The 14,400-nt window shown below is 38.0% G+C and overlaps 1 protein-coding gene across 2 annotated transcripts in view; it reads right to left on the bottom strand.

Annotated features, from left to right (window-relative positions):
• Positions 1-14,400, bottom strand: part of Ptp52F (Protein tyrosine phosphatase 52F) — a 209,097-nt gene that overhangs the window by 60,097 nt on the left and 134,600 nt on the right. For both annotated transcript variants that reach the window (XM_083129556.1, XM_083129555.1), the window contains exons 8-10: positions 12,030-12,293; positions 3,023-3,310; positions 2,208-2,483 (exon numbers count right to left, since the gene is read on the bottom strand). In XM_083129556.1, the coding sequence (XP_082985682.1) occupies positions 2,208-2,483; positions 3,023-3,310; positions 12,030-12,293 (828 nt within the window). The remainder of the gene's footprint in view (positions 1-2,207; positions 2,484-3,022; positions 3,311-12,029; positions 12,294-14,400) is intronic.

Here is a 14,400-nt window from a genome sequence, read left to right as displayed (position 1 = left end):
GATCGCAGTGCCACCACTTTTTTTAATTGACCTGTGGTAAACTGCATGTAGATTGTAACCTGTAATTGCGCATAATTTATAATTTTCAGACCTGAGACCATGTTCAGTAACTACGAATATATCTGGTGTGCACTCACTTAGCATTATTTCCAGTTGGTCAATTTTGTTGGAAATGCTCTGTACATTGTTATGGAGAACTGTAATCGTTCCTTCTTGGTTTCGCAGGCTGTTTTTAATGGGGATTTGGTTATCATATGTATGCTTATCACTTACCATAAAAAATCGTTCTTCAGTTTACTGGGTGTACACTTCTTCCGTTGAGATGACTGTACACTTGGAGCACTCACTTTTTCACTACACTTTTCACTGCTATCTTCGGTGTCATAACTGATTATAACACAATCTCTGTTTTCAGATTGTACTTCTAACTGTTACATGTTGATACTGTATTCGCAATTTCCTCACGGGAGGGGTGGGGGGTTGAACTTAGATTGGTATGACACTGATACTCAACACTATTTACGCATTTAGCACTGTGATCACTACAGTCATCTTCATTTCTTGTAATTTCAGCATGTAAGGTATGAGTACTCTGTTTCCAGGGTACTGGGATATTGCAGCTGTTTGTTTGGCCTTGATTTGTGAGATCCATGATTTTCTGGCTGATGTAGTTTTTTTTCCTATTTTGTTGAGATGTAGTCCGTGATGTGTGTAGAGTTTTCGATCTATGGAGTGTGGATCCAAAATGTTGACATTTTTGTAGGATTTACAGACTTTTCTTACCTTTCTGTTTACATTTTTAATTTCTAAGTTTACACAGAAGTTTTCGATCAAGTCATATCGGTGGGGAATGTCGGCAACAATAATGTTTGTGTGCGTTACTTTTGGTAAGGTATTTAATAGATTTTGAATGATAGCTTCACCATTATTTCTTGAAACGTCATTTGTGCCGCCAATTATGACAACATGATCTTTCGTACCTAATTCTTTTACTTCCTTGACTATTGTTCCTATTAAGTCTTCCATCTTTGCATTAGGTTTAACTGTGCCATTGCAAATGGTGTTAGGCATGTTTTGGTTTATTCTTGGGGCTAGCTCATGTCCATGACCATCGGCAAAAATGAGTATTTTGCTCCTTCCCGAAAGTTTGTTCTTTAGGTCTGTTTCTTTAAGGTTCGACTTTTCTGCATTGCTGGTTTTTGTGTTTAAAATTGTGGTTTTCCAAGCAAAGTGTTTCTTTGTTTTCTCCCGAATTATCTTACTTCTGTGTTTGGTTTGCAATGTTTTTACGTTTGGAATTGAATCTGATGAAAGGACCAATGCATATGTTTGGGGGCTTACTTCTGCATCCATTAGCACTTCATACGGGTTTTAATGGGAGAAAGTAGTTAATGCATTTCTTCTCTCTTTCCTTTTAACAGTTCTAATTTCTAATTTACCTTCTTCGAGAATTCTTATAATCTCACTTTTTGTTTGCAGTTCAAATTGTAGTTTTTCTAATTCCCACTTAACTTTTTCGGTTTTTGCGGTTTGACCAAGTGTCAACGATGAAATGGTGCTCACCTGCAGGACTTAATATTCAACACGTGACTGTGACTGTGCATATTTAGCAAATGGATATGTATAATGGTGTAGTTGATGTGTTTGTATTTTTGTCTAATAACGTAGTACTAGTTTCGAAGTAAAAAAAAAAAAAAAAAAAAACCTTTTATGCCATGCCCTTTACTTTTCAAATCAAATCAAATAATTCTATCTACGTTTTCAAATTGCATTTTAAATCATATTACAATCAATGCAAATTACTATGACTGAGCAGGTATCACTTTTAACTCGTAGACATATCAAACTCTCAGATTCCTACCGCGTTACCACAACACCCCCTATACGCCTTCATGGCATGGTGCTAAGCACAGGGGAACACTTTACCTTTTTTACCAGATTCCTACCAATACAGATACCTGCAAATTGTAACAGTTCGAGATAGTTTAATTGCTTTTAATTTTAAAATGTAAGCATTTCAATCTTATATTGTTTTAAAATATAAAATTCCATAATGCTGGAAAAGTATCTGCTAGTATCAGTAAATAAAATCCAACAATATTTTTCAAATTCCAATAACAATACATCGGCATTAGCCCAGCCTCAATTTATGATATGATATGATATGATTATATGTTTAAATCATACAAAAATGTATTTTTTCTTACCTGCTGCAAGTGTTTCCAACTGTACTTCCTTATTCTCTCCTTCTTGACCCAAAGGGGTTTTTGCAACCACAGAAATGTTGTAGATACTGCAAGCAGAAAGGTGTTCGATTTCATACGCAGTTTCAGACACTTCACGAGAGGTTTCATTATCCCCATCAACCATCCAGGAAACTTTGTATTTGGAAACACATGACTGTCCTAATTTTGGAGCTGTCCATTTTAGTTCTAAAGAATATGGATGTGATGTGTGATCTAATCTGTCAGGTGGTCCAGGTTCTGTAAAATAGATTTTTAGTAGCTGTTTTATAGGAATTTTTTTCTCAACACACATCTAAATCATCAGAAAGGATGTATGAATTTAACTATCTATGGACAGATTCAATAAATGCACAACATTTAGATAAAAAAACGACCGCCATAGAAAAGGTACAAAAAATATAAGACAAAAAAATAAACTTCCAATGGAATCCAATTAAACTGAAAATAAGGTAAACAAATTATCAATTAATTCTACAATTGAGAACATTTAGTTCCAATAAATACAAACTTACAACTTGAATATTAATATTAAGTTAATAAAATTTCTTGATTCACTTGTCGAGGAAAGAGTAATGAAGCAACATACAGGCTTCAAATATGGAAAAATATATGATTTGTAAATTCACATATTTGAGGATTGTGTTCATTAAATTATGAATTATTACTTTAATTTGCGTCACTACTGATGCATAAACATCAAAATTCTCCATTTCTTTCATCTAGGATACAGGATGATTATTATGAAACACACAATTATTTATAATCTCAACCCTTACCTTCTTCACTAGTTTTCTCCTGGATCCACGAAAGTTTCCCCTCCAGTCCACTTCTACCTTTTGTGAGAACTGATACATTGTATTCAGTGCAAGCTTGCAAATTTTCAAGCTGATAACCAGTTTGTTCTGTATCCAAACTGTGTGAATTGATGAAAGAGCCATCACTGTTATAAAGAGAAATCACATATCCCTCCAAACAGGGGCTGTTTTCCTCCGGAGGTTCCCACGTAGGCATCAGGGAATGTGGCTGTATATCTTGAACTGTCAGATTTTCTACTTGGCCAGGTGCTGTAAAAAGAACAAGCATTTCAAAATTGTGGTTATATTAAAAGCATAAATTGAGCAGAGAAAGTACAGATTCTTTCTTCAGTGAGTAAGTGGGTGAGGTAATGAGTGACTGAAGTGAGTGTACAAGTAATTAAGCAGGTGAGGGAACCAGTCAACAGTCAGCAGTTGGGTCAACGAGTCGGGAAGTTGAGTCAACGAGTCGAAAGTCGAGTCAACGAGTTGGAAGTCGAGTCAACGAGTCGGAAGTCGAGTCAACGAGTCAGAAGTAGAGTCAACGAGTCAGAAGTCGAGTCAACGAGTCAGAAGTCGAGTCAACGAGTCAGAAGTCGAGTCAAAGAGTCAGAAGTCGAGTCAAAGAGTCAGAAGTCGAGTCAAAGAGTCAGAAGTCGAGTCAAAGAGTCAGAAGTCGAGTCAAAGAGTCAGAAGTCGAGTCAAAGAGTCAGAAGTCGAGTCAAAGAGTCAGAAGTCGAGTCAAAGAGTCAGAAGTCGAGTCAAAGAGTCAGAAGTCGAGTCAAAGAGTCAGAAGTCGAGTCAAAGAGTCAGCAGCTGAGTCAAAGAGTCAGCAGCTGAGTCAAAGAGTCAGCAGCTGAGTCAAAGAGTCAGCAGTCAGCAAGTAAGTGAACAAATCAGTAGATGAATGAACAATGTATTTGTATCTCCTTATTTTACATGTTTTCTCACTCTATTACTTTGCCTTTTGATACAAACACAAAATTTACCATGTAGAATTTATTCCTTTAAAACTATACAGTCGCAACCAGACTGAGTCATGCCATGCCAACTGATATACTAGCTCGAGTCCTTGCTTCAACTGTTTTACTTATGTAGCATTTTTTACTGGGTAAAAAAAAAAATCTACATATTTCAACCTGTGTGTACCAAAAGTACTATTAAGCTGTGCTATGGGTTACGTTGCAACCTGTTGCAGTATCAATGGTTGAAATCATTGCCACACAGGCAAGTAAAATCAAAAATTAGGAGGGGGGAGGATCAGGGCTGGCTGTTGCTTAGTGGTGGCTTCTCTACCTCTTAGGCTAATCATGACAATGAGGATAAATGACGATTGGGTGAAATTGATGAAAAGACACTCGCAAAGGAAAATTTATCACCATGCCTTGGCTAACATAGAGCAATCAATGGCAAAATCATTAGTCTATCACTGAATAATAATAATAATAATAATAATTCCTTTATTTAGAGGGAGAGGTTCAGCCGTAGGCTGCTCTGCCACCTAACCCTTGTCATGAGCTACATAAGAAAATATAAGTATATATAATATAATATGATAATATATGAGTACAGATGGAAAGCTTGATTACACTAAAGAGAAATTAAAAAATTCACATTACCTACAATTATGAATATTCTCATTTCAGTAATATTAGTCAAAAGATAATATAAATGTGAAAGAACAAGAGAAAAAAATACAAATGTGAAAAGAAAAATATAAATGTGAATGTTAACATAAGGTTGCATTTAAGTAAATAATAATAATAATTTGAAGATATTAATAAAATTCCAATAGTTACAGTTATAGAATATGAATGTTTTGTAGTTTGTTGAGTGCCAGTTCACTTCTAGTATGTGCTACTATTCTGCTGCTGTTCCTGTAGAAGCATTTCTTTCAATTCAATTTTGAAACTCTTATTGAATATTATGAATTTAACATTTGTAGGTAGATCATTCCATGCTTTCGGGGCAGATATAGAAAAAGATGAGGTATATAGCGTAGTCGAATGGTGAGGAATGTCAAGTTTGTTGTGACGACGTGTTCCATGTCTGAATTGTGTTGGGATTACATAATTTTTCAAATAAGTACGCGGGTTTACGTTCAGTTTGCAGATCATGAATGAAAGATAGATAGTGCAGTAACCTCCTGTTGACCATTGTTAAAATATTATATCTGTTTAAGATGGGAAGGATGAGACCGCATTTATCCAGGCCAAAAGTACATCTGATGCATGCATTTTGTGCGATTTGAATTTTTCTGCTGAGTTTTTTCGCAAGTTTGGACCCATACACAGTGTCACAATAATCAAATAGTGGAAAAATTAAAGATTGAACTAGTCTAAGTTTACATTCTGCAGGTAGTTGATCTTGGAAACTGTAGAGATTTCTCACAATAAAATATTCTTTTTAATATTGTGCATTGATGTGGTCCGTCCAGTCCAACGTATCGTTAACAATCAAGCCAAGATTTTTTGCTGAATTTTTACATGGAATGGTTGCATTATTAATTTTAAGTTCCATTGGCTCAACAATAGAATGTTTTTGCGATTGTTTCGTTCCAATTAGCATATAAAGTGATTTTTCAGGGTTTATCTTAAGTCCATTTGATGTACACCATGTGTAAATATTATTTAAATCGGTGTTGAGTGAGGAAATACTACTTTCTAGCACTGGATGTCTAGTCGAAAAATACAGTTGTGTATCATCTGCATAGAAATGTGGTGTGAAAAATTTTATAACTTTATTTAAGTCTGTGGTGTAGAGGGTGAAAAGGAGAGGCCCTAAAATTGATCCCTGTGGAACCCCTGCTTTCAAAACTACAGCTTCGGAGATCTGCGAGGGTGAATTTTGAAGGAATGTTCTCAGTTTTCTATTAAGTAAATAGGATTCAAACCACCTTACGGCTACAGAGTCAAATTTATAGTATTTGAGTTTAGATATTAACAAATCGTGTTGGACTGTGTTGAAAGCTTTACTAAAATCCAGTAATACGAGAAGTGTAGAACAACGGTTGTCAATTTCGCAAAGAATATCATCTGTAACTTTTGTTCAAGCTGTTGCTGTGCTATGCCGGGCACGGAACCCAGACTGAACTGTAGGTAACATGTTGTTTGCGTCAACATAACATATTAGTTGTGAAAATACAATTTTTCTAGTACTTTAGAGAGTACTAGCAATAGGCTTATGGGCCTAGAACTGATCTCTTTTTTCTTTTGAAGAGGCAAGACTCGCGCTTCTTTCCATGTTTCTGGAAACATGCCTTTAGACAAAGAATAATTGATTATATGAGTTAATGGAGTCAGTACATATGGTAGTGCAATCTTTAACATCTTAGTGTTTATGCAGTCTGCTCCAACACTGTTTGATTTATGTTATGTATACTGCTTTGTGCACATCAATTTGTTCGTACGTTTCAATTTCCTCAGAGCGTTGTCTCGAATATGCATTAATAACTTGACATTAGGAGTTATCAACGGAACGTGCTTCCTCTTAACTCGGGCGGTTTTCATAGGTGCATTGCAATCAAATAAACATACAATATTGGAGCTAAAAAAGTCTACTTGTTCATCAATGGTATCAACTGATTGCAGTGTTTCCCACTGAACGTTTGTTATGTCTTCGGTAAAATTGTCTATATCGAAAGAGGAGAAGCTTCTGTAAGGCAAATATTTTCTCTCATTAGCGGGTTTCTCATAAACAAAGTCGATGTAAGTTACACACTGATCTGATTTACCGATAGACACTGTGACGTTGGTTGCATGCATTCTGGTAACATCATCTATTACTATAATATCTAAAAGAGTTTCGCTAATTTCAGTTATGCACGTTGGTTTTGTTAAAACTTGTGTTAGCCAGAAGGAAGATATTATGGATTTTAGAAACCGCGTTTCTGATTTACAGTAGAGCGTCGATTATCCGAACGTCGGTCAACCGAACGACCGCTTAACCGAACTGTGTACTCGCTCGCACCTGTTACTCTCCCACCCTACTGTCCATCATCCCCCTCACTCCCAAACCAAGTTTCCCACAGTAGTCGCCGCACTGAGCCACCGCTGGCAGAACATTGCTTCTAATGGGGCCTTCATAAGGCGCTGCTGACCGGCCAAGCCGCCAGTCGCTGTGTTTCAACAATCAGCACACTTCTGTCGGTGTATGTATTGTTCATGCAAAATGCGTATGTAATATGTACATATTTTTGTTTAATAAACTGTACCACATACTATATATTCCTACTAAAGTTGCCTTTGTACGTTACTTTGTAATACATACTTAAAGAGATGCCTGTTTTTATGAATAAATTTACTGTACAGTACTTCTTTTTGGCAAATAAACATGTACAGTTCGATTATCCGAACAAACCAGTTTTCCGAACACCCATGTCCCCCAATTACTTCGGATAATCGACGCTCTACTGTATTTGGTTGTAATCTCAATTTAAATCAGTGAGCAACAAGAATCTATCGACGGACAGGTATATTTCAGATATCACCTCCTCGAGTATCAACAGTTTAGAGTACGCTACATTGCGTGGCCGATAAACAGTGCACATGCCAGTCACACATTTTTGTAATATAATATGAAACTTAGCATTTCGACATCATCGGTGTTCACTCCGATCTCTATTTTCTGTATCTTTAACCCATATTTGTAATACACAAGAATTCCACCTCCCCTCTTGTTACTTCTACTTTGTGTGATTACTTCGTAGCCCGGCAAGCTAAATGCAGACCGTGGTGTGGAATCGCTTATCTAACCTTCCGTGATTACACATACGTCTAAATCCAACTTACGTATTACATAATTTAATTTGTCCAATTTCGGAAGCAATGACCTCACGTTAGCGACTCCCATGTGGAAGAAAGACATTTGGCAATGTCTGCTCTGGCGATGGGTCAGTGTCGCCTGGAGGGTTGAGCGACAAGAGGGGTGCCTTGTTTACAGTTTTGGAATTGCAAGGAATGCAGGTTGTCTTCATGCTATTCAGTCAGTGCTACCAACTATTGAGTGCAAAACAAAAAAAGATTGACAAGTTAGCAAAGACTTACCTCTGCCAAGAGCCTATAGCAGATGCGACACCATACCAAACGTAGTTTTACGAATTTCTAGCATCACTGACATAACACTTAACACTATGATCACCAATTTAAACGATTTCAAACACACACTCATAATACAAATAACTAAGGAATCAAATGAGGATGGTCATCACGGATATATACTTTGATTATACACTAAGTTTGTGGAAGGGAAAAAAATAGTAATAAAAATAAAAAATATAGAATGATAAAAATAAAATAAATATTAAAAAGTATTTCAATGTTAACCTGTTACTAATGTTAAAGTGGCTACGGAGTCCAAGCAGTCTTGTTTATGGGTCTAGTCACTTGAGGTATAAGGCTCAGGGGTCAATCGGGATAGTTCCTTCATTCTTGTAACAGTAAGTTTCATGCCGGTAGCGGTGCGCACCACGATCCTGCCATCTTCGGTGTAGCACGCGTGGTGCCTGAACTTCTCTTTTGCTGCCCGCAGCATCTCCTGTCGCACTGGAGTAAGCGACTCTGATGTATATTCACGACCCGGCTTCTTTTAGCTGTTTCTTCGCGGACCACACTGAGTGCCTGGTTTTGTAGGTTGCAAATTTAACAATAATGCAGCATTTTCCTTCCTGCATGGCCTCGGTCGTGCTACGGTTTGGTTTTCCCAAACAGTGGCACCTCGCAATCTGGTCACTCTTGATGTCGACGTGCATCTTATTTCGGAATAAGTCCAGGACCTCATCCACGTTCTCCTGGACGTTCTCCTGCACTCTGTGAATAAGGAGACACTCATGGCTTGAATATTATTCCAAATCGTCCAGCCTATCTTCTTGTGATTCTATCTTATCCAGTAAATAATGGAAGTCGTCTTTTTGCACTCTGAAACTTTCCTCCAACCGTGCCTCCAATTTACTCAGCTCGTCTTTGAGTTTCTTCATTCCTTCAGAATCGTACGTAGCACTTAGGTCCCTGCTTCTCGACTGAGTTTCATTATCAATTTTTCATTTGAAACTGTCCAGCTCAGCACGCACCTGCTTATCGAAGCTTTCCAGCCGGTCGCCGAGTTCCTTGGCCACAGCACGAGACATCTTGGGTTGGTATGCGTGAAGCACAGTGGTTATGGCTTGAGACTAGCGTCAGATAATTATTCCAGTATTTTCTGTTAATTAACGTTGAAGTTGCACTTGCACACGTCAGTCCTGAACCTTGACCCTACCTCCTCCTTGTGTGAAGATAAGAATCAGCCAGCAGCCCAATGTCCAGCAGAATTTTACAATCTTCTCTGGAGCCGATCAGCACGTCCTTAGCACACTTAAGCCATATTCCATCAGCCATTGAGGCATCAGGTAAGTGAACAAGTTTGTGAGTGAATAAATACTAGACTAGTATTCCTTGACCAAATTCAGAGGAAAGTATTCAGAGCATATGGTGGAGGTGACTGGTTGTAGGGAGAGTCAAAATGTCAACTAAATCAGAAGAGTTTCTCTATCTAGGAAAGCAACATAACATAGGGAGTGTTTGTTGCTTTTGTGATATAAGTTAACCTGTGTTATTTCCAAATTATGAAAATGTTTGTAATATTATATTTTATCCTTACTTTAAAAATGGATATGGACCAAAAAAAGAGAGAGAGAGAGAGAGATTGAGAGAGAGAGAGAGAGAGAGAGAGAGAGAGAGACAGAGAGAGAGAGAGAGAGAGAGACAGAGAGAGAAAGAGAGAATTATGGGGTAAGCAGAATATATCTTGAGATAAAGAACCTTATGAGAACCAAATACAATGCTTCAACCTTGATTTTACTCTGCAGATGAGTATTTTAAAACTATTGAAATAATTATGAAATTCATAGAATTGACTGATTATCACATAAAACAATTGTTTTTCTAAAAACTGAAAATATTTATAGGCAGTGCTTTTTATATGGGATGAAAAGTTACAGTACTCTACAAGTTGGTTTGTTATTGTTATTATGCCGGTGCATTATTATGGTCATTATAAGAATTACTAAAAAATACTAGGGCTGAGTATCGGTTGATATTTTTGCACAGATACTAGCCGATACTATTGTTTTTGAGTCGCTAGAAGACCGTTCAAAACCAAAATTTGTTCCTTTTCAAAGGTTCGTTCACCTTTTACAACTTACCTATGGTTCATAATTGGGAAAAGAGAGACGCGGTAGTATATAAATATGGAGAAACTAATACTCACTTTTATTTACCTATGGTTTTGATAAAAAAAATAGTTGTGCATTTGTTAAATGAACCTGTACTCAAGTTTCCACGAACAGCAAGTATATGACACAAAGATCCGTACGCAGATAAGACTCGCGGACAAGTATCTTGCAAATCAAGTGTAACGTGAAATTACCCCCATAGGAGTTCGCTGCTTATGTTTAGTTCTCTTCAAAGTGTACCAGGCTTTGTTCGTACAGATACGGTCTCGTGGAACAATAACTCCAATGAGGTCCCGAAAGCCAACGATGCGCCAGCGGATAATCTTTCCACTTTCTTTGGTGTTTTCAGACATCTCTGTTTAAAAACATCCCGCAGTCAAAAAGGCCATCGCCCATGAAAGTGGTGGACATATCTCACACACAGTACATAGCATATTCCTGGAAATTCAGATACCTGGGCTAATCCCCATTGTCCTCTCCAAATTTAGACTTTTGTTTGTCCTGACCTACATAACTGGGTTTCAACAGATGTGTTTCGGCACAGGGAATGGGGCAAGGGAATAATTTTCTTTGAACGACAGTTGATGGCAGTTTCATTCTGGGAAGTGAAGTGATGGGTTTTGATTGTCCTCCATGGCAACTATGCATTTATTTTTTTTAGAAATCATTTGTATACATATCGAAATCAAAGTCACGTCGGAATATCACTGTACTGAAGTCAATCGCCTGATATACAAGCAAGAGACTGGTAAGTTTCTATTCTGTCCTCAAATTTCGTTTATTAATTTTTATTCTTTCTCTTTGTTATAACAACATAATAATAACCCATGGCACGGCAGCCCTTGAAGGGCCTTGGCCTATCTCCCGACTGCAAGTCTCCCTCTCACAATACTACCTAGAGGAGAGGAGATCTTCAACCTGTAATGGGGTGACATGGGGTCAGCACGTCGAACCCTCAGCCATTATAGGAGATATCCGAGACCAGGTTACACTACTCACTTGTAGCTCCCCAATTTCCTCATGATGGTGGGTTGCCACCGGTCCTACACACAGGCCGAGAACCCAGAGACTGAACCCAGGCAGACTCGAACCCCTGCCATCCCACAGTTGGTGTCCAAAGCACAGCACCTTAGACTGCAGCGCCACAGAGGAGGATGTTCTCTTTGTTAAAGGACAAAAAAAAAGAACTAGATTGGTTTTACGTTACAGCTTTAACGTTAGTTTTAGACGTCGTGTCCGGGGCTGGTAAATCGCCAATTATTCATGTGTTTACAGATGATTTAATGTTAGTTTTGGAAGAGTAATCCCTTAGTTTTAGGGGAGGTTGAAGATGTGGTTTCATTTTTCAACATGGGGAGAGCGAGACGACAATGACACTATTGCCTTGCTCTTAGTATCACTTAATATTTCTCAAATTTTTTAACATCTGATTGATTGTCACTGATCTAAAAAAAACTGTAAAGTTGAAATGCATCTTTGCAACAGAGTATCGTTTTGTGGGTTAATTTATTCATCGCCCCTTGTCGGAAATGTATACATATAAAATGTAATAATAATAATAATAATTACACACACATACATAAATTTTTGTATGTGTATGTAATATAGCCTTTGTTATTTTAAATTGGAATTATACAAGTATCGGTATCGGTGAGAGTATCGGCATCGATTCAAAGTGGTATCGGCTCAGCCCTAGAAAATACTGGCATGCCATTGCATACCACCAGGTATGCGGAAAACATCACAGAAAATTACAAAATTCCTAAAGTAATACTCGCTTACCTGCTGCAAGTGTATTAATCAGCATTGTCTTTCTCATCCCTTCTTGTCCAGAAGGTGTTACTGCAGTCACACTCACTTCATATGTACTGCAAGGAGCGAGATTCTTTACTTCATACTGAGTTGCAGACACTTCAACTGAAGAGATCCCCCATGAAACATTATATGCAGCAACACAAGAGCGGCCTTCGTCCACTGTAGGGGCAGTCCAATTCAGTTGAATAAAATAAGGGCCCGGTGAGTAGCTTACATCTGGTGGCCCTGGTACTGTAAGAGACAAAAACCAACAATTATGAAATAAAAATACTAAACAATAATGAAACAAACATATATTTTGGCAATGTAGGGGCGGGATTGCATGGTATACAGCTGATTGCATTACTCATGCTCCCACTGCTCACTTGCAGTTGAAAATTCTACAACAGTGCCACAGATGTTTTTCTCTTGGTTACAATGTAGCTGCAATACACAGAGATGAATATCCACATTATACTATGTAACTAAAACTAAACTAAACTAAAGAAAACTCCATGGTACAGATTGGCTTTTCCATTGGGCGACGAGTGATCAGAGCATCCAGGCCCATAATCATAATCTTTGTTCATCTGTTGACCCATTATGCATGGGTATGTATTTCGTCAGATACATGAAAATATAATATAAGATATGGTATACATGCTATTACAGTATAAGAACAAAAATTTTTACACAATCATAATCATGCTGCACATATGTGATAAAGAAGTTTACATAAATTGTACACATTATATTCACAATATTAAAAACAATGATGAACATATGAGGGTCGCTATTTATATTTTGAGCCTAACAATGAAAAAACAGGAATTTGGCATTGAAAACTGCTTTATTGTTTTTCGAAGTATTCTCCTTTATGGTCAATACACTTTTGCATTCGTTTGAACCATTTGTCAAAGCAGTTTTTCAAATCTTCTTGGGACACCTCCATAATATGGTTTTTGAACGCATCAACGGCGTCTTCCGCAGACTAAAATCGTTGTCCACGCAATTTATTCTTGACATTCGGGATCAAGAAGAAGTCATTGGGTGCCAAATCAGGACTGTACGGTGGATGACCCATCAATTCGATTTTTTGACTGTTCATAAAGTCTGTTGTTAGACAAGATGTGTGACAGCTGGCACTGTCTTCATGAAGAATGATCCGACGGCATTTGTTTGTTTTCCGTATTTGACCGAAGACCTCTGGCAAACAAATTGTTGTGTACCATTCAGAGTTGACCGTTCTACGTTCCTCTAAAGGCACAGTTGCCACATGACCAGTTTTCCCGAAAAAAACAGGCGACCATTGGTTTCTATGTGCTTCGAGCGAAAACAACTTTTGTTGGATTGGGTTCATCTTGAAACACCCATACAGTCAACTGCTGTTTACGTTCCGGCTCATATGCATATATCCATGATTCATCACCTGTTACAATCTTATATAAGTCTTTTGAAGCACCACAATTGTATTTATTGAGCATTTGTTTGCACCAATTGACGCGAGCATCTTTTTGAGTTTTTGTCAAATTGTGTGGGATCCAAAGAGAACATACCTTTCTCACAGCTAAATGATCATGTAATATTTTATATATGCTGGTGGAACTAATGGCTATGGTTGCCTCAATCTCACAGTATGTCACATGACGATCTTGCAGTATTAGGTTTTGCACAGCATCAATGTTTTCTTGAACAACAACCGATTTTGGATGACCTTCGCGAATCTCATCGGTGAGCGAATGGCGGCCACAATTGAATTCATTATACCAGCGTTTCACAGTGGCAAAGGATGGGGCTTCATCGCCAAATGTGGAAGTAAGTTGATCGATGCACTCTTGTCTTGATAATCCACGTCGAAAATCGTAAAAAATCATCGCACGAAAATGTTCACGAGTTAATTCCATTTTATTGTTGTCGCGCAATCTCCAAGGCAACATAAACAACACAAATGAAGCTATTGACAAAACATTTGAAGTACGTTATGGTCAATAATGCCAGATGATTCCATGCAAACGTCAAATCGCGCCTAACTTCAATCAGTGTTGCCAAGGCTCAAAATATAAATAGTGACCCTCGTATATACTTGTAGAAACCCGGAGTGGTTTTCAAACTCCCCCCTAACCTCCAAAACATCCTGATCCACAACAGTCCATCTCCACACAACCAACACACCCTGCCCACAAATTCAACCACCCTAGGTGCAAAATTTGCCCCATTGTTATCACCTCTAACACCCTCCAGATGCACAAGGCCACTGGCAAATTTGCGCTACACCCCAAAGGATGTACATACTTGATCTACATCCTCACCTGCAACATCTGTGGTGATGTCTACCTGGGGGAAACAACAACTGGCCTCA

The sequence above is a fragment of the Lepisma saccharinum genome, chromosome 10, assembly GCF_977018435.1.
Source record: "Lepisma saccharinum chromosome 10, izLepSacc3.1, whole genome shotgun sequence".
NCBI classification, from domain to species: domain Eukaryota; kingdom Metazoa; phylum Arthropoda; class Insecta; order Zygentoma; family Lepismatidae; genus Lepisma; species Lepisma saccharinum.
The sequence above is the reverse complement of the archived record's forward strand: the minus strand, read 5'-3'. Positions and strand labels throughout refer to the sequence as shown.